The 19,863-nt window shown below is 41.1% G+C and overlaps 2 protein-coding genes and 1 long non-coding RNA gene across 7 annotated transcripts in view; 1 reads left to right on the forward strand and 2 right to left on the reverse strand.

Annotated features, from left to right (window-relative positions):
* asic2 (acid-sensing (proton-gated) ion channel 2) overlaps nucleotides 1-3,080 on the reverse strand; it is a 381,467-nt gene extending 378,387 nt beyond the window's left edge. The window contains exons 1-2 of one of the 5 annotated variants that reach the window (XM_025906406.1): nucleotides 2,631-2,696; nucleotides 1,854-1,964 (exon numbers count right to left, since the gene is read on the reverse strand). The gene's annotated coding sequence lies outside the window, so the exon portion shown is untranslated. Of the gene's footprint in view, nucleotides 1-470; nucleotides 747-1,853; nucleotides 1,965-2,630; nucleotides 2,697-2,855 lie in introns of those variants that run through there. The other 4 variants (XM_019357682.2, XM_003442002.5, XM_025906407.1 and 1 more) reach the window with 4 other exon arrangements.
* LOC106098000 (uncharacterized) lies at nucleotides 1,998-3,090 on the forward strand. The gene is made up of 3 exons (XR_001224081.3): nucleotides 1,998-2,533; nucleotides 2,748-2,830; nucleotides 2,965-3,090. It is a non-coding gene; the product is annotated as an uncharacterized LOC106098000 (long non-coding RNA).
* Nucleotides 3,091-7,564: 4,474 nt separating this feature from the next.
* hrob (homologous recombination factor with OB-fold) lies at nucleotides 7,565-19,857 on the reverse strand. The gene is made up of 10 exons (XM_005468928.4): nucleotides 19,279-19,857; nucleotides 19,026-19,076; nucleotides 17,885-18,865; nucleotides 17,597-17,680; nucleotides 16,421-16,555; nucleotides 14,140-14,248; nucleotides 10,357-10,442; nucleotides 10,145-10,267; nucleotides 9,781-10,006; nucleotides 7,565-8,815 (listed from the first exon to the last, which is right to left on the reverse strand). Exons 1-10 carry the CDS (start codon nucleotides 19,288-19,290, stop codon nucleotides 8,760-8,762), a joined length of 1,863 nt encoding a protein of 620 aa, XP_005468985.1. The 5' UTR covers nucleotides 19,291-19,857; the 3' UTR covers nucleotides 7,565-8,759.
* Nucleotides 19,858-19,863: the final 6 nt, after the last annotated feature.

A 19,863-nucleotide genomic window follows, 5' to 3' on the forward strand; every position in this document is an offset into this window, starting at 1 on the left:
AAAGATGCTCCCTCAGGGCATCCCTCTCCTCTCCACCTCCATTCTCAATCACTCCCTTGAGCTCAGAGTTAGTGTGGCTGCCAGACTGCCTGTGGCTCCTACTACACCCAACACACACATACAAACATCCACTCAACACACACTCTACACAAATCCCAAACTGCCCTGCTCTCTTTCTTCCTCAGCTGCCCTCTGTGACTGCTTGATTTCAGACAAAAACACCAGAAGTAAGTCCTCTGTGACACCCAGAGCAAGAGGTGAAAGTCACTTAAGCCGAAAGCCAGAGAAAGCTGCCTCTGTGTATTTAATGTCCCGACTCATCTCCATTCAAAAACACACACACTCTCTCACTCACGCGGTAACTCTCTTATGCATGAGTGTGCATGCGAGCTGCCACACACATCCAAGCGCACATGCACACAAGGCTTCTCATGGTTTCCGTGCCCTCAACTAATGACAAGCCTAAGCACCTCTCTCGTTCAGCCTAGCGAGAAGACATCCAGCCGGCGCGAGCGTGAGTCTGACAGCGCACGTGTGTGTTTGTGTGCGTGTGAAAGAGAGAGAGGGACACAGAGAAAAGCATAAGAGAGAGAGGGGGAGAGTCGTTGATGATCAGAGCCGCTGCTTAGTCTTGTATGCCGATCCAAACTCCTGCTTTCCTGTGGCCAGATACATCCGCTTTCCCTCCTCTTCCCAGCTCATCTGTGGTGGCGGCGAACAACAGCGGAGCCGGGAGAGACGGGAGGCGCACACACCAATACACGCTTGTACAGAGAGAGAGAGAGAGAGAGTGGAGAGAGAGAGCGCGCGTGAGGGAGGAGGAGGGAGAGAGGAGGGAAGACAACACTCTCCTCCCTTGCTCTCTCAAAAGCAAAGTCTCTTATTGAATAGCTTTCCTCCTCCTCCTGCAAACACTGCCACCTTTGCTCGCATTTGTCTCTGAGCCCTTCATATTTTCATATGGCACCAACCTCAAACTGAGTGATGGATGGATGCAAAACAGGAGGCTGTCAGGGAGGAAGATAGTAGACGGGAAAACAGTGGTGGCTGCTTGGCCGGGGATGGGGGGGCGGCGTATGTCATGGGAAGTGAAGCAGAAGTAGAAACGGAGGAGTAAAGGCTGGGAGATGTAGGTTGAGGGGAGGGATAAGGACAAAAATAAAATTGGAAAACTAAAAAAAGAGCAAACGAGCAAGCATGGTCACACAGGCTGCACAGCAATGTCACACAGAGGAAAGTAATTTAGACGTTCAACGTCACATGAGGAAGAGGGAGACACAGATGTAAAGGGAATAATAAGCACACGGAGTGTGTTTGCAGTGTGGAATGCAACATTTAAATCACGAGCCTGTAATTCATAAGGAGTTTGATCTTTCTCAGAATGAAGCGAGAGCGAGAAAACAGCAAGTTTTGTGAGGCAACATAAGGAGACAGGAGCAGCAAAGTGGTGAGGAGAGAATAACACGAGGGTGTGAGGGTGTTAAAGGTGGTAAAAGAGGAACGAGAACGCCTGTGTGTGTATTTGGACTGACTGGAAACAGGTTGTCAGAATGATCCCTAAAAATATATACGAAATTCACTTCCAACTGAAAAAGAAATTGGATAGCTGGAGAGGAAAATATATCAGTTTGACACGTTTTATTCAATAGAAACCGCTAATACATGAGCTAATATTTGTTTTTAACTTAAATCCATAATAAACTGATTACTCCTGAGGTTAGAAACGTAGACTTCAGTAAATACATAAGCAGTCTGTTGAACCAGGGAAGCTTTTACATCACTAAATCAAATTCAAATAAAAATATGTTAAAACTACAAGAAGAAAGAAATGGTACATATTGTTAAAATTTTACCTAACATGTTAATCAGCGGTTATCAGGGTTCTGACAGGTTGGCAGGCTGAATTACACAGTAGGCCATCTTGCACAAACACGTTACGTTTGCCATGTTATTGAAAAGATTAGCTGTAATTATGAATGAATAATGATTATCTGGGTCATCAACACAACACACAGAGCAACTGATACTGGATGCATTACACCTGCCAAATCTGACAGTACACCAATACTCTTATTCTTTTAGTCCTTATTCTGGTCTGTATTCTGTCTGTATCCCAGCTCCCAAGCACTTCAAGTTTCTTAAAACATGCACACACAACAATAAAGAAAAATGTATACTAGACAACCTCCATCTCATCAAACTAAGACTCACTAATAAACAGCAACAAACAGACACAGCTGATAATTGATTTGACGATTCCAGAATAGTATAGGTTGAGAACTAAGGAGTGATTTATGTGTAGTCAGTGACAAACTTTAAAACTTTAGGATCCCTCTTGGTGAAATCCCAACATGCTGTCAGCTGAGAAGCTCATTTTCTAAAATTACCGGGCAATTACCGCATACCCCTAATCAAGTGATTAAAAAGTAATGAGCAGCCCAAATGAAACAGCCACTCATAAAACTGTGTGTCACTGCCTGGAGCACAAACCTCTTCACTATTTCTAAAGATACGGTTTGATATTTAATCAAAGGTACATCAAGTGCCAAACATTTTTAACTATGTGAAGTTACTAATGATAATTCATGCATTTTTAAACTCCTGCCATTATAATTAGCCTGCATTCCTACCTGTATGCTTGTTTTCTAAGGCACATCAATAGGTTGATTGATATGCTGTTGCACATCCTGTTCAACCTGTTTAACAAATGATTAATTTTTATTAAATGTATTAAATTTTTATTTCAGTTGAACATTTCTCAAAACATTAATACCCTACTGAAAATTTGGAGCATTGGCTAACCCGTGGCTAATCTCAGCTCATGCAACAGGTGAGGTTTTAGCTTTTTTCCCCACCTCATACTCTTTTAAATAAGTCCATCCTTTTAGCCAGGGCTCCATTCTGTTTGTTTATTGCTAGGATATCGAGAATATTCTAATATTAATATTATATTTATTTTTCTAGCCAGAATATTCAAGAATACAGACCACCTCAACAGCTTGTGTCGACTTCTGAACCGACTGTACACTTCACCTTTAAAACAAAGATGGCGACCGGAAATTAACTACTTCTGCCGGATTTCACAACAAAATAAGTTGATGAATACTTAAAATACCCCATGTATAGATAACCTATTAAACCAACCTCTAGCAATAGCTCCTGTAAGGACAAACAATGTAATATCTTTTATTTCTTTGTTTAACCAAACCAGAGTAAAATTTTGGAGAATGGTTGCTTGTTTAGCTACTACTTCACAGGGATATAATAAGTCAGTAGCTTATTGTATAACCAAGAAAAAGAAAAAACAGACTCCTGCACTATCTAATATAAAAATTAAAGTTGTGCCTAAGGCACGAAGTGGGTTTGGATCTTCAGCAGTTATTTGATTTACAAAGAAAGTCACAACACAATGTTTTTTTACTCTTTCAACTTTTTATTTGCCATTTAAGAAAACATGTTTAATATTGCCCTGTACCTGTCCATCACTTTGCCCTTTCACACTTATTTCAGCAATTAGCAACAACACAAAAATCCTAATCCGACAGAAGTTGAAAGATTATGTTATTTTAGTGTTATCTTTCTGTCAAGCACACAATCCGAAGCACACTCAAAGCCTACACCCACACACACTGTCAGTCGATCACACAGCCTTTCTCCGAAATGAAATTTGCTGTGGTCTCAGGCAGCTGCAGGGTTTGCTGGTTTCTTAACAACTTAATTAAGCAAATCTCCCCTTTTTTCACTGAGGTAATGAGCATGGTTTTACAGGGATTAAACAGTCTCCAGGGTTGAAAATAAGGCTTTGCGTGTTAGCAATCTTATCTTCCTTTATCCATCCAGCCAACTTTCCATGCACAGGATTAGTGAAGGCAGGAGGATTGTTAGCATTGCCATATATTTCTCTTTTTTTTTTAATTTGCATGGCATTAATGCTAAAAAGCTTAGTGCAACATTCTGAAATGAGTCTGTTTATTTTTTTTTTCTGTCATTGGGAAATGCATAATATGCTACTTGACTTGGATTAACACCGACAGCCGGTGATCAGTCACACATTTAGAAGTGCCAGGGAAAAGATGCACCTGCATATGAGTGATAAATAAATGGAAAGGGCAAAAATTAGTCTTGGTGCAGCTGCTATCTTGTCATTGATTTATCAAGTCTTTTAAACTACACTACACATGCATAAGATTATTTGCTATTTTCATAATGTCTATCTCCATAAAACACATATGAATCTTATTATCAAATCAGTGGTTCACTATGCTCCGTGTGTCTGTTTGACTGAACCCATTATTGGAGTAAATAACCCAAGTTTTTTGTTATTATTATTTGTCTTCAATCTAATGGCCTTTCTTTGAGGACCTCTATAACAGTAGTGAACAGGATACTCATGGGCTATTTTCCTAACATTTCAAATATTGTGCAGCATGAAAGATGGAAAATTATCTTTAAAAAAAAGACAGTGGGATTTTTCCAGATTTTCTCACAGAGTTAACACTACTTTACATCAGACATGAGAAAATGTTCTTTTCTGCTGGGATACCAAACCAGAGCAAACCACAGATAGAAATCCTTTATTAAAAAAGAAAAATCTTTTTTTAATTTTTTGGGTCACTAGGCAGTCCGTGTACTCTATGAATGATGAGACTGAAAGAGTAATTACACTTTCTGACTATCTTAATGGATTATGAAAAATAATAAGCTCTTACCAGGAGATAATTAGGATGTGTACAGTAAGTACCAGACTTGGCGAGACTGGGCACAGCTGATTATTACCTCTGGCGAGAGGCGATTGAAGTAGAAGGGCAAATTATTCCAGTATCTGAGCAATAGCGGCAGTCTGGCTCAAACCATAACCCCCCCTTCCCGTTCCCCATTTGTGAAGATCTTAATTGGTAGATGTGCAGATTAGGAAAAGAGCAACCCCTCCTGCACATACACAGAAAGACCGACAGTTTCAAAGAGCCTTGTTCTGGTCAAATTAAGTTCCCCTCCAATCGGGAGTTTTATCATCAAGGCTCTTAACTGGGTGTTGGATGCCTGTTTGTTCTCATAAGCACATGAACTGGGTTAATGACGTCCACTAGGACCTGCCAAGGAGGCAGTTTAATGCAACTCTTGCTGCTATCTGCGCAGATACTTTATATCATATGCAATATATATGGAGCTACTGCAGTGGACCTCAACATGTATTTTTTTTTTTTTTGTCTTGGATTGCTTTTCACTTGTGACGACTTATCCCTGAATATGTAAGAAGAGCATTTACATCCCTGGATTGGTTCATTTTAAGTGCTTTCAGAGAAGCTACAATTTCACAGGGAAAAAAAGGAAACTTTTTTTTAAGTTAACCACTGCAGAGAAGCTACAATTTCATAGACAGGCATTCATTATGTTTAACCAGACCGGTCTCTAGAAGAAGAAGAAAAAGCTGCTTCTGCTACAAAGAATTATTAAGGTTTTAAAATAACACAAAAGAAGGAATTATAGTCCCTTCAGTCTTTTGCCATAGGTATCGTGTCCCTCAGATTTATGGTACAGAGGAAAAAAACCTTGAAATAGTCTCTAGTCTAGAGGGTAATCAATGTCTGGGAAACTGGCTGAATACGTTACATGTTGTTTTATTAATACCAGAGATTTGCCGGGTAAGCTTTCAGAGGATCACAGATCATGTCAGACGGACTAAACCCACCTTTGATTCTTCAAGTAGTACATGTGATTTTTCAAAATCCATTGTGTGATCACAATGTCTGTAGAAGCTGGACCAAAATGAGAAAAGATCATAAACCTTAAAGGATAAAGTAAGGCTAATCTAAAATCCCTTTTCAGCAAGCTTGAGCCTAGATTATGATGGCAGGTCAACTATTTCAATGCCAGCATTTGTTTGCTCTTTTTTTAACCAGACTATACTCCTTTGGAGGTCTTAGCATATAAAGTTAAAGGATAGACTTATTCAGTCTTTTACACCTCCACATTGTGTCCATACGCCTGTTTTCTCATGGACTCGCATGGATACCTCGTGATTCATCTGCTGTAGTAGCAGACCTTGCATTTCACTATGGTGCCATTTTCCTTTTTGCACCTACTCTCTGTGCTGTCGCCATCGCTAGAGTTCACTAGCTGAGGACAACCTGATGTGCCTTGCTTTAGTCCAATCTGTTATGTTGCTTATTCCACTGATCTTATGTTGAGTTTTGCCCTGCTGAAAACTAATGTGGAACCCACACAGCCGCTCCTGCTCTATACACTATATATGCTGTCTTCTTGCATCTATTGTTGTCTGAAAAAACTGAATGTTTCCTTAATGTAAATTAATAATTGTACTTATGAGAGTCGACCACAATTTAATTCAGGGGTGGGCAATCTCAGTCCACGAGGGCCGGTGTCCCTGCAGGTTTTAGATCTCACCTTGGGTCAACAACTGAATCACATGATTAGTTTGTTACCAGGCCTCTGGAGAACTTCAGGACATGTTGAGAAGGTAATTTATCCATTTAAATCAGCTGTGTTGGTTCGAGGACACATCTAAAACCTGCAGGGACACCGGCCCTCGTGGACTGAGATTGCCCACCCCTGATTTAATTCCTTGTAGATTTAAATGACAAAAACAGTTAAGTTTCTCTTCGTTAAGCCCACTCGGTTAGTTCTACAAGAAACCACTCGAAATACACAAGGCCCTCACATCCCTTTACCAGTGCTTAATTTAAAAGCAGATTTGTGCATTTCCACTACAAAACATTGGTAATACCAAAAAACTGACCCTGGGAAAGTGCCATATCATTGCTGGGCCCTAAGTTGAAAGCACTGATGGTGGCTGTAGAAAAGGCTAGTGTACCAGATTCACAAATTTGCAACCCACAGATTCGGTCCTATTAAGCCCACGTACAGTGGACTGGTTCTCAAAAAGTAGCCTGGCAGCTTTAGTTCTTTGAATGGGTAGCATAAACACACAGTAAAGTGTACAAACTGCCTTACAGTAATAGTATGCAGGTTGCTGAGAATACCACTGCGAAGGTAAAGTCTTAGTACTCACATGTCACACTGTTACTAATTCAGTTGCACTGGCTCCCCATTAACTTCAGATTTCACTTCAAGATTCTGATTTTGACTTTCAGAGCTCTGCATGGAGAAGCACCAGCATACATGAGTGAACTCTTACATGCATACATCTCCAGATCATCCCAGAGGTCATGTAATCAGGGACTGCTGGCTATGCATCATATAAGCCTGAGAACTAAAGGAGACAGTTTTGCAACAGTGGCCCAGACTCTGCAACTCTCTCCCCCACAGAGCCCCGAGCTCTGTGGACTGATCTCTTAAATATCAGCTAAAACCTCATCTTTTTAAACGTGCTTTTGCAGAACTTTCTGGCATTTTTGTTGTGAAGCGCTTTGTGCTGCTGATCTTAAAGACCCTAAATGAAATTTTACTTACTCAAATATGCTTATTTACATTTAAATGAATCAATGGGTTTTATATTTTTAGTGGTGACTGAGTTTAAGGGTTTTAGATCAATACTCAACAATGGCAATGTAACAATTTAAAAGCAAAAAGCTAAACAGTAAGATTACTTTCTAGAAAGGACACAGTTTATTCTGGATGAGCCACTGACCACACTCTCAAACCTGCCTTATAAAGTTAGTATAAATGAATTGAAGGAGGACATCACGTCTGGATAGAAACATCAGTTGATCCATTAGGGCAGTGACAGGCTACAATGTAATCAGCCTTACATTTACACTGAAAATCATTACTCTCCCCTCTCATTTACTGGCCCATTACAAATCCAACGTGCAGAAATAGAGTGCAAACAGATCATGTGTAACTGTCCAAATACTTAGACTGCACTGTAAATGTACTTATTTAAGCCACACGGCTAAGTTGAAAAACTGCAAATACAACCCATTTCATCATCCCTGTTCTCTCTCCCTCTCTTTTCAACTTAAACCAGGCAATTTGAGCAGCTGCATCATACTCAAAATGAGAACGAGGATGAGGATTAACCTGAATCTGTTATACTCAGGCAGGAGTGCTGAAGAAGTCTGGATCTGGGGAGGAGATGTCGGGAAAGCCACCATATTAGCCTGTTAGTCACAGTACGACTCCACCCTGATGCACTGCACAGTTGGGTAAACACTGCTTAGGTCAGGAAACCACATGGGACTCGGACTACCTCTCGCAATCCCAAGCCAAAAACCTCTGATACACCTCTTAATGCACCGTAAACAAGCAGGGTAAAAATCATCCAGTCCACTTTGAAGCTGAAAACTAACTAACTGGAAAACAGTCGCAGCCTCACCTTGGTTTCATTTTGCATAATTAGTAAATCAATGCTGTGTAGATTAGTCTTCCATTTCAAGGTCAGTGGAGCAGGTACAATGAATAAGAATGAAACAAAAGGAAGGGGAACATCTCTAATACGCACATAGAACAGGCTCAAAGTCGCTACAAGAACACAGGATGTGTAGATGATATTAAAAAAAAAAAAGGCAGATTTTTGGAATTAACGAGCGACTTATCAGTTATCGGTGATACAAAGCATCGGCACAGTTACAACAAATTAATTCAAGACTATTCTCTGTTTGTATTTATAAACAGGTCTGAAACAGTTTTGAGTAAACAACATATACTGTACATATTTTCACCAGTATTTCAGTGTTTAGAAGGTGACTCTAAAGGAAAATGAGGGTAGAAGTGCAAGGTGAGTCAGTCATAATGCAAGTCCTGGGAGACAGTCTGTAAAGTTTCATGTGAAGTTTCCATCAGAGGCTGCAGGCATCCTCGGGCAATTCTCCCAGCAGTTCATCCAGATCATCATCTGTGCAACAAACACACAGGTCAGCACATGAGACAGTATTTTAACGCCTCAGACATTTGATTAAACAAAAACAAAACAGCAATGATTGCAATTTTTCAACTACAATCATTGTAGGTTAGTTATTAAGTAAAAAACACACATGGTGCTGGTTTCATCTTGTAATGCTCCAATGCTCAGTTGGATGAAAAACAAAGCAATGCATTTTTTATTAGGTGCTGCTGCAAATGCAAAATGCAAAGAGTGATTTGAGGGTGATGCCAGATCAAAGGCCATGACGGCATCATAACGGATTTGTAGAATAAATAGTCTGAATATAGCATTTTAATCCAGTTTTCCTGCTCACATGCATCGGGGCAGTGAGCTGCTGTGACCACTGGATGCAATTCAGTTTGTTCCCAAGAGATATTTCAACACGTGGGCGGGAGGAGCTGGAGCTCAAACAGCTCTCCCGTGACCACTGGATGTCGTTGCCATTATTGGTTTTTAGACTGCGCTCCAGAATTTTAGACCATAGCTAGATTTTGATCAGCCTAAGATGCTAACGTTTCACATTTCTGCATGGAAATTCTCAACTGTGGATTTCTTAGGATTTGTCCTGCAAAGACAGTCACTGTGTTTGTCATTTAGGCAAATTGAGCTTAAAATTCTGGGACTAAGAATCCTAAACATGGCTTGCCGTTTTGCATCATATCATTTTTAGATATGAGATAAATATTTGCTCATCAGACAAAAAAACAGTTTAAAAACAAATCAGGCTATGACTGATAGGGTTTCAGAATTGCAGTCAAATGCCAATGGCCAAACATCATTAATGTTTTATTCAGAAAATAACTCATTTTATTTCAGGGCGACAGCAGGCAAGCTCACAATGTGAGAAGAATTAATCTCTTTTCTGCTTCTCTACAAGTGTTGCTTGTACTAAGCTCTTTTCTCCCTGTCTGCAAGTGTTACTGCATGTGCCCCACCTGCATCCCAGCTTGGCTCCTGTGGTGCTGTGTTCCCACCATGCTCCGGGGAGCCTCTGCTGTAGGCTCTGCCACTGTCTACCGGGGCTTGAGGGTCTCCCTCTCTCTCTGTGTGTCTTTCCCAATCTTTTCCCTCGTCATCCTCTTCATCAAACATCAGCTGCATGCAGGAAACTGGCTCCTGAAGGACACCAGGAGACTGAGTGGGTGACAGCAACATCGGCTCCTAGAAAAGAATGAATATGTTTCAAAGGGACTGATGACAGGTTGACAGGACATATCTAAAAAAAATGTAAATATGTTTTTGTATTTCTTGGAATGTAGATGTGCTATTCTTATTTTCAGCAGCAGCCGTCCTGCTCACCAGGACCAGAGGGGGAAGCTGAGTGGAGGTCAGACTGACTCCATCAGCAGCGTAGATCCTCAGCAGGTTATTGGAAGTTACATTCAGGTAATGGTTACGATGGGAGGGGGAAAACACACCCACCTGTTCACAGAAGTAAGAAACTGATTTGTAACCACTGTATAACTCAGATACAACACTATAGTTATATGATGGTGGGCGGTATGCCTTACTTGTTTGAGCAGCAGCACAGCCCCGACCTTTAGCTCCTCCGCTCTGTCCTCTAAAAGACGCCGATGAATTGTTCCCTGAATCTCACCTTCAGTCCAAAGCATTATAAAGAAATAAAGTATAAAAAACATTTAAACACACAGAACTACTCATAACTTCTCACTAAAGATACATTTTAGCTCCATAAACACATCCTCACTTTTTCGCTTTGCTTCTTGAATACAAATATGTTTTTATCCATAATCTGTATTTTATGATCAAAACATATGAAACGCTTCATTATTTACCTTCTTTTATATTAATCTAGCAATATTTTTTTTATTTTCTGGACAGGCAACCACAAAAACGTCTGATAATTCAATGAAATGGCATGAAAGCTCTCACTTTAATGTGCATGTGAGTGTGCACATTTGCACAAGATAAGAAGAAAACATGGAGAATTCATAAAAAGATACCAGTCAGAATTTCTTTTCCTTCTGTTCACATTTGAGTAGAAGACAAACTGACCCCCAAACAGCATAAAGGTAAAGATTAAAGATTCCTTTTAATCTGCTGCTCTTTATTCTTGTACTACTCTTGCTTAGTGAAGTGGAAAAAAGGAAAATAATGCCATGCAGAAGTGGTGGTTTACCAACTAATGAGCTTCCCAGCTCCATGGCTTATTCGAAATGACTGTTAGGAGAGACCAGAGGGTTATTACTCCAAGGGAAGTTCAACACAGCCAGGGTTTCTTTGCTGTAGCTGGCTCAACTAAACCTAAAACCTTTCACTGTTACGCCAGGCTTTCTGGTTCCCGCTCTGTGTGACGCTCTCATAAAACCGGGCATTACATACATCACGACTCTTCTTATCCACAAAACGATCCCTATGAGCTTCCCTAATACAATCAGAGAGCTTATCAGGTGATGATAAATAGATAAAGGACATAAAAAAAATAACAGTAAAATGCAACACTGTTGCAGTTAAGATGATACTGAAGACCAAATATTTAGCACATGGTAAAAAATAAATGTAATTCTAATAGTGGCAGCTCCAGCAGTGTTAAAGAAACTCGACAGCAGATTAACAAATACAGTCTTGCGAGAACTTAATGCACAATTAGCGTTTCAGTCAGTGGTTTTAGTAAGGTGCAGCTTAACAGCGTGCACATATAAAACAGCGTGCACATATAAAACAGCTTTGGCAAGCAGAGAATCTATAATGCGCTTAAAACAGGCAGTAAATAAAATAATCAGTGGAAACACTGCACTTGTACTCAATTTTAAAGTGAAACTTGGAACATAACCTGCTCCTGACCAGTTTGTGTGTTCAGCAGTAATACAGACAGGTAAAAAGTATTTCGAGCCACATGAAACTCCGTAAACCCCTCAAGTGATCCAAATTTGCAGGATTTATGAATACTCTGCTTGCCAACTCGACCAGCTCTGCCAACTCTGAAACCTTGACCCAGCAATCATTAGCTACAAGCTCCTAGAAGCAGCTGCCTAGCACTGAAAGTTAAAATAATTCATGCCGACAAAGCAGGAGAAGGCTCCGAAATGACAGCAAAGTGTATTCATTTAGCTGTTTCTTCAGTTCATAAAGAGCCAGCAGTTAATAGATCAAGGTCAAGTTGATGTTAATTACAAGAAATTCATATCAAAACCACCATGTGACACCAAAAGACCTTGGGGAAGACACAGCAGACTTCTTTGTCTGAAAAATAGTTGAAATTTTGCAAATGAACATCTAAAAGCATTTTGGAACCAAAAATTTGACTAATGAAGTTGAAGCGAGGCGTAGAAGGGGTGGGTGCAGCAGCGAGTAACACTTGGAAAAGTTTCTTTAGCAGAAGCAAGACTGGATTACATTCACTACCAGCAAAATCTGAAGACAAAAAAAAACAAAAAACAACTCAGGACAAAAACAGACAATAATCATAAGCACAGATGCCTTCTGCAGTAGCAACAGAGAGAGAAAGGTCTCTACCAAAAGTCTGTCCATGCTGCAACGCATACCAAAGGGCATTATTAAGAGTCGACTATCTAGGATGCCACAAAATTTGCTTTGGGCCCTTTTTTTGGCCATTTTGAAACTAAAACAGGAAACCGAGTGTGAAATTAAAAAAATAAAAAAATAAATAAATGTGTCATCGTTTTTGGAAGAATCAGGTCACATTTTACGTGCCTAGCTACAGTAACCCAAAGTTTTGCAAGCTGATCCACGTTTCTAACAATGCAGGAAAGATTTTTCCACACTTTGTGATGTGATTATTCCGAGTAAATATTCAAACCCAAGATGATTCAAATATTCATGTTTGACGGAAATTTCCAAAAGAAACCAGAGACAGCAGCATTTTGTACACATTTCCATAAACTTTCTGACATATTTAGTGTAACTGTTTGGGCCCCCCAAAAATAGGAAAAAAAAAACAAAAAACAAAAAACAAAACACAACACAACAGGAAAGCCAAAAAAAAAAAGAAAAAAGAAAAAAGGATTTGAACAGTGTGTCACTCTGAATAAATCCGAGATTGTATTGAGCTTTAGAACAAGCCTGGAATAAAAACCTTTTAACACCACAGCTTCGTTCTTCAAACTCATAAGAATAAAAATGCATGTTTATCAGACAGCTAAGCTGCATCTAAAGATCCTCATCAGCATCTCCCAGATATGGTTCTTCTGTTTTCATGTAAATATAAAAATATGAGAAAATAGTGAAAAACATTCCTGAAGCTCAGAACGACATCTTCTAACACCACAGCAGACTCTCTGCTGTCAAGAACCTGATCTAAAGATCCGTGTTTCCGTTTTTTTCCACCACCAGACTGCTGTCATACGCACCGAGTCGTGTTTATGTACACATTAGGAATATTTTACCCATTTTAAACTGCAAAAAGTCCACAACTGGAGGCTCGAGGGATCGGCAGCGACATGAAAGATTTCATCACTCACCAGAAACAAGTGTTTGAATCCCCATTTTTCATACTTATATACACATTATGATGATAATGAAAGCCCAATATTTTTTGTTAATGGTAAATGATTAAGATACTAATATGTTGATTAATTTCTCATCGGCTTGTTGTTTTTTCCCCCAGCACCAGTGGATGTTAAGCATGCGCTGTTAGCAGCTTCTCAGATAATACTGTCTGCTGGGTAAAAAGTGAAGAACCTTCCAGCAGGTCAGGGTCACATGACTAAGCAAACGGTTTCTTGTGGTGTCAGAAGCACTTAATACCCGCCCACTACTGATGCCAATCTGTGGCAATTGAATCACTAATAAGCACTTAAGTCCGGTGTTGAGAGCAACATCCACTCCTGAGTGATGATAATCAGTTCACCTCATGTGGCTGCTCTCTGGGGGCCATGGCAACCGACTCAGCTTAGAGGTGCATCAGACAAAAGTGGGGGGAAAGGTTTAAGAAGGAGCGGGAGAGGAAACGAGCGGCGGCAAGAAAGAGGCTTCCTGCTGTTTGGGCAAGACGGGGTGTGTGCACCGACTGCATGTACATGTGCGTATGTGTGCACGCAATCAAGCGTGTTACAATAGCTGAACTCTGCTCTCGTACCTCGTGGAGCTCAATCAGGCGAGCTCCCAGTGAGCAAATGTCAAATGTGCAGGAAAAAGCTCGCTGATCCTCTGTTCCCATGGTTCAGCACTAGTTAACACGCTCTTCTGTTTCTTTTCCCTACTGAAGTTTGCTTCGAGGCTCAAGTGCTCTACTAGAGTTGAGCATTGTAATTGATTCACAATGAATCATCATATTTATTTTAAGACTGAGCATGTCTGGGTTTGTCTGTTACCTGTCGGGTCCTTAAACACCGCCTTGGCATCAGCATGTGTGTGGACGATGCTCTTCAGAAGCACAGCCATGTTTGGGACTTTGTTCCTGACCAGCTGTTTCAGTGCAGCCTAACAAGAACAGGGAAAATACACACATACAGGATAACTTTTGCTAACAATATTTCTAAATAATTGATGGATTAACTGAGAGTAAATATAAAAAAGTTGATCATTCATCTTTTTAGTAATGGTTCAAGCAAAATTATCACATTTTAGCTAGTAAAATGGGTCTGAAGCATTTCTATGTTGAATACAGTAGAAAACAGAACTCGATTCAGACATGTAAGCCAAATAAATCAGCTGAGGATTGTCTGATGACAGTCTGATTTCATGGCACACTCACATATATATTTAATATTAGTATTATAAGAAAATAACTGAATCAACTGTTTGTTTTTATAAATTGTGTAAATACATGTTCTGTGCTCCAATTGTAAACTGAATCTTAAAAACTCTTGTGTGCAACTTCTCAGATTTTTTTCTAAATCTCCAAATTTAAGCTCTAAATCAATCAGCACATCAGGGATAATTGGCTTTTCACATAAGAGCCTACCACCTGCACTATTTATTACATTTTTGATGGGAAGAGTCGGGGGACGGGAGGTCTAGCTGGGCTGATCAGCTGGTAGTACAGTGGGCAAGTGCAGGCCCAGACAACTGCTGGCTGTGCACACAAATCAAGAACACGCTCGTCTCCCTCAAAGATAAAAAAAAATAAATGAATAAAAGATCATTTTTTTGAGGTTCTGGGGCAGAATTACGCTTGTTTATCCAACAAAATGTTTCTGCAATATAACAGCATGGAGGAAATTTTATTTTGGCAGTGGACTACCTGCAGCTGTAGGATGCGCAATTTAAAATTTACAGGGACATAAACATGAAGGTTGGTTTCTGGGAGGCGGCTGGAGACTTGGCACCGTAAACGGCCAGCCTGGACGCCTCGCAAATGGACAAAATTATTGCTTTTTACCTTGTTTGACTGTGGCCTCTGATGTTTTGGTGGCTGTGAGCACAAAGCAAGAGAAAGCCTGAGTATATTTGCAGCCTTCCTTCTCTCAGTGACAGCCCGTTTGAAAACTTCAGTGTTGCTGATGCAGCGTGGTGTTGAATTTAAACCACATTCGCTTTAATTCACAGCACTGCAGTAAAGAGAGTGCAAAGTGCACTGTGACTGGGTGAAAATATGGCATCATATCATCTGGGAGGGGTTTGATTTCTGTGCAAAGCCGCATCTCGATGCAACATGTTGTCTTTTAGGTAAGTGCTGAAGGTGCAGGGTTTGGAGTTGCTTAAAAGTGCCTCATGTGGGTGTAATACTTTTGACATCAACCAGAATGCGAGGGTCTGTTTGAATCCCTTCATGTGGACATCCATGTGCCCTCCAATGTGCCAAAACTGCAAGGTCGCCAGCTGTGCAAGCGTCCCTCAAGTGGAATAGGAACAACTAATCATCTGTGATGTCCACAGCTGTCTGCGAGTGTTTGCACGGGATTATAAACCCAGCCTTATTTACTTTAGATAAACTGAAAGTGTTCAGTCATTCCGATAATCTATGATAACCTGATGCTTTGAAAGAAACTTGAAAAATGATATCAAATCTTCTCCAGTGTACCAACCTACTGATTAACCTCGGTTTTTAAATTAACCCTCGACACAAATCTGGTGTTACGAAGATATACTGATGGAAGTAAATACACAGCAGTGAGCAGGATTTCCCTCTTGAGATCATCCTTTCTTTACACTGCATTTGTTAGAACACATTGGGGCGGTGTGGTAATTTGTTTATTCACGAAAAACAAGGATTTGGGGAAGCCGACATTCACGTAAACGGCTTAACCTGAGCAAGCTTATCCAGCGCCCTGCCACCGACTCTGCTCCTGTTAAATGGAGCCAGTGACAAGCAAACACAGCAGAAACCAGCGTGTCAGGTTTCAAAATGACTGCCACTCAAAGCTACTTCACACTGGCGGCCCTTCACACACAGCTACAGGAGAGCGACAGCAGAGTCTCCATTAGTGTGATTGATGAGCGATCGTACTGTTTATAATTACACAACACCTCCAGGACAGCGCCGTCATTTGTCCTGATTATGCCAATAGACCTCCAACGGCGGCAAACAGGCCGTTGTGATGTGAAGACACGCAACTTGTAAAGAGGCTTGACCTAAATATTAGACGGCGCTTGCATAAACAGTACGAGTAGGACTTCTTCTCTATTTGTGTAACGACGTTGTCAGCTCACCTTGCGAAGCACCATGACCACACTGTAGGAGTGCAAGAAGCATGATGGATTCCTCTCATCCAATCCCATCTCCATCTTCATCGCTGCCCAGGCGCCGCCGCTGAACTCTTCTTCCTCAGTCTGTGAGCTGGAAGCCTTTAACATAAAGTTTTTACACCCACAAACATACAGCGACACTATAAATGGAATTCTTGACCTTTGCTGGTTCTTCCAAGTGGCTCTAATTAATATTTCACACAAATAACTGTAAACAGTGTTATGTACAGTACTGCATCCTGTACAAACAATGCACAAATTGGCAGGCAGCTACTCGTCCTATGTAGACTAGCTGTTGAACAGAGTGAAGCATTAAGCAGCTGATGTGCCAGATGTTTCCTTCAGGAGAGCAAAAGTGAGAGAATATTGCACTTGACATCAGGGGACTATTAACAAGCTGGATGTGCAAATAGGCAGCTCTTTGCCATGTCAGCTCATAAGGTGGTGTCAGTGCTGTTTTAGTCATTCATTTCCGCTGCCTCCATGTGGCCAAAAAAAATCTGTTCATGATTTACTGGCCTCACACCGTGTGGACACCTGGCATTTTCAAGCCTTTTCTGTAATCTCGTCTGCTTTTGAAGGTGCAACAGTGATAGAAAAGATGGAATTCAGCATGGTGCACCTATTAGGTAGTAAAATCCAAAGATTTTTCTATAGGCTTTTGTTGGCAATTAAAAAGAGTCAACAAAATTAATGCTTTATTCCTCCTCTGTTGTGCACACTAAGTAAGTACCACGTTAAACCTGGTTATACATGTATCTGCTTATCATTTTCTCAGATGCAATGGAACAGAAACATGAATGCGTTCATGTTTTGCAGTATGATTGACTTTATCATAAGGTGCACTAGGTGAATAGGAGATGAGGGGGGCATTGTAACAATTGTACCAAATTCCCTCATCAGGACTTTATAGACAAATATGTGCTATCACAAAGGTGAATGATAGAATCACATGAAATGTGACACAAAAACCCTCAGAAAATAATACAATATTAAATCATTTTAAGTTAAAGTTCCAGTTTCTTCAGAATGGATTTAATAAACAGTATTAATCATCAGGTGAGAACATAATACATCAAAGCCTTGGTTTATTCGTCCGTATTTTAAAGACGATTCCTTTAAAAAACCTGCTTTATTTACCTGACTTGGTAGTCGAGCCACAGCCCCATGGGCAGGAGTCTGAGGAACAGAAACCACAATCTCATCCAGGTTCTGACCCTGAGGCTGAGAGAGGAAATTTAAATCACTATATGCCACCAAGGTGGGAAATAAAAACAAACAAAAAACCCAAAACAAAAACACATAACTAATGCATTTCTTTAGCAGAGTTCTACTCAGGCGTGATTGTATTTGGTTTGACCGTGCTTGAGCTTTCTTTTGCAGAAAACCAGATTAGGAGAGAATGCATCAGCATCACATGAGACCAACCTGCTGTGGCAGAAGCCCAGCTGGACCAGGGAAGCGCCGGGTCCTGGGCTGGCGTGGCTCTGAGCGAGGCCTCTTCTTGGGAAGCTTATTGGAGGCAGAGACTAGCTGGACCAGGCGATTGGTGAGTACTGGCGTGTGAAGAGGATGAGGGCTCACAGAGGGAGAGGGGGAGGAAGAGGGTGCCGGGGAGACTGTATCAAAGAGGCTGCGGGGCTGAGGGGAGGGTCTTGGAGTTGTACATGTTTTCTGTGGCTGCTGAGGTTTGTTAAGCGTCCTGGAAAAAGAGCTTGGGGCTGGAGAAGTTGCAGTAAAGCCAGGGAAAACGTCAGACTTCTGTGGAGGGGCTAAAGGGAAAGCAGGGCGAGGATTTGGATGTTGGACAGGTGGAAAAGGAGCCAAGTTGTGACCAAAGGAGCTAGAAGTCTTGGATGTGGCACTAAGCTCCCTCACTGTCCGAACAGGTAGTGTCTGAGTCTGTCCACAGGTCGAGGGTCGCAGCATTTTGGCTGGAGGCTCTACTGCGGGCGCACGTGGAGCACGAGGTTCAGATATCTGTCCCATTTGGCCATCACATTCCTCCAGGTCTGCCAGGTCAACATCCCAGTCATCAAAGTCATCCTGAGCCACACAGGGCTTCGGCAGCCCCTTAGCGTGAGCGTGACTCTGTTGTGTTGCCCGATTTGGCTCAGAGTTATTCAGCGTGGGAGAAGGAGTAGGGAGAGGAGAGCTGGAATGAGAGGAAGATGAGAGCTGTCTCAACCCCAAAGCAACAGTTTGTCCCGTAGCAGCAGTGTGCGTGCTGCTCTCTGATACTGTGCCATTGCACGGGGCAGCTGATCTCTCTCCAGTTTGCTGGAGGCAAATTTTCTCCGGCTCTCTGTGAGCAACAGAGGAGGCACGCAGAGCGCAGGATGACACAGCAGCTGCCACATCGGCTGGTCCAGACACGGAGCAGGAAGCCCAGTCTGTCTCGAGCAGGTCCTGGGAAACACACACACACACACACACACACACACACACACACACACACACACACACAGTGGGATTACGAGGGAAGAGAAGGAGAACCATTATGTGACAGAAAGCAGCCTGAAACGACAGTTAAATAAAATCAGGTGTTAATATATTTACTGATTATTACCTCATCTTCGAAGTCCTCGCCAATGCTGAAAAGGCCACTTAATTTACAGGTCTGTAACAGAAATAGAAACACAACAATAAAACACAGCATGAATACCAATAAATGTAAATGATAATAATAATAATAATAATAATAATAATAATAATAATAGTAATAATATGTCCTGGTAAACTCGAAAACGTGCCACACATTTGAGCTACTTAACGTGTATTAGCTTAGTTAGCCTCAGCTGCGTTCAGTTTGCTGGACTTACCATTGCAGTCATGGGCTATCGCGATAAAAACCGTTGTTGATCACTTTGAACAAATATACCAAACTTTGTAAGACATTAATTGCCATTTAATGCCGGCTTTCAAATATGATCTCTGCTATTTTTTCCCTTTTTACTACAGTTAAGCGAGACTAGCTTGCCAGCTACAGGTAAAGTTTGTCTGGGGTGTACTGCTTGGTATCGCGCCGCCACGTTCAAACACGACGTGATGACGTAAGGAATGTTTTTACAAAGGAGGTTGAAGTGAAGCGAGATGATTCAATCCCCATTCCCATTAGATGTAGCTCCGTTTTTGTTCCAAGTTTAGCGACGCTACGACGTGGTTAATAACAAACCTTTCTAACCAATAAAAATGACCGATTCACGCAAATACTCGTTTTTCTTAAAAGACAAAATTCTTTAGCAATTTTGTAATGTCTCCCAAAAATAATTCTACTGAGACGTCCAGACGAGCTAGCATCATCTCTGAGAGAGCAAAACATTTTTTTTTACTCGTGAGCAGTAGATGGTCAGGTAGACAGCTGTCGTAGTTGTGAAAGCTATCACGTTTATTCGTAATAAAGTCCA

This window comes from Oreochromis niloticus, linkage group LG4 (genome assembly GCF_001858045.2).
Source record: "Oreochromis niloticus isolate F11D_XX linkage group LG4, O_niloticus_UMD_NMBU, whole genome shotgun sequence".
NCBI lineage: Eukaryota > Metazoa > Chordata > Actinopteri > Cichliformes > Cichlidae > Oreochromis > Oreochromis niloticus.

Coding starts and splice junctions, on each gene's coding strand:
- hrob (XM_005468928.4), bottom strand. Junction 17,681..17,884: donor CTGGGCTTCTGCCACAGCAG/GTTGGTCTCATG, acceptor TTCCTCTCTCAG/CCTCAGGGTCAGAACCTGGA. Junction 10,268..10,356: donor CTGTGCTGCTGCTCAAACAA/GTAAGGCATACC, acceptor TTCTGTGAACAG/GTGGGTGTGTTTTCCCCCTC.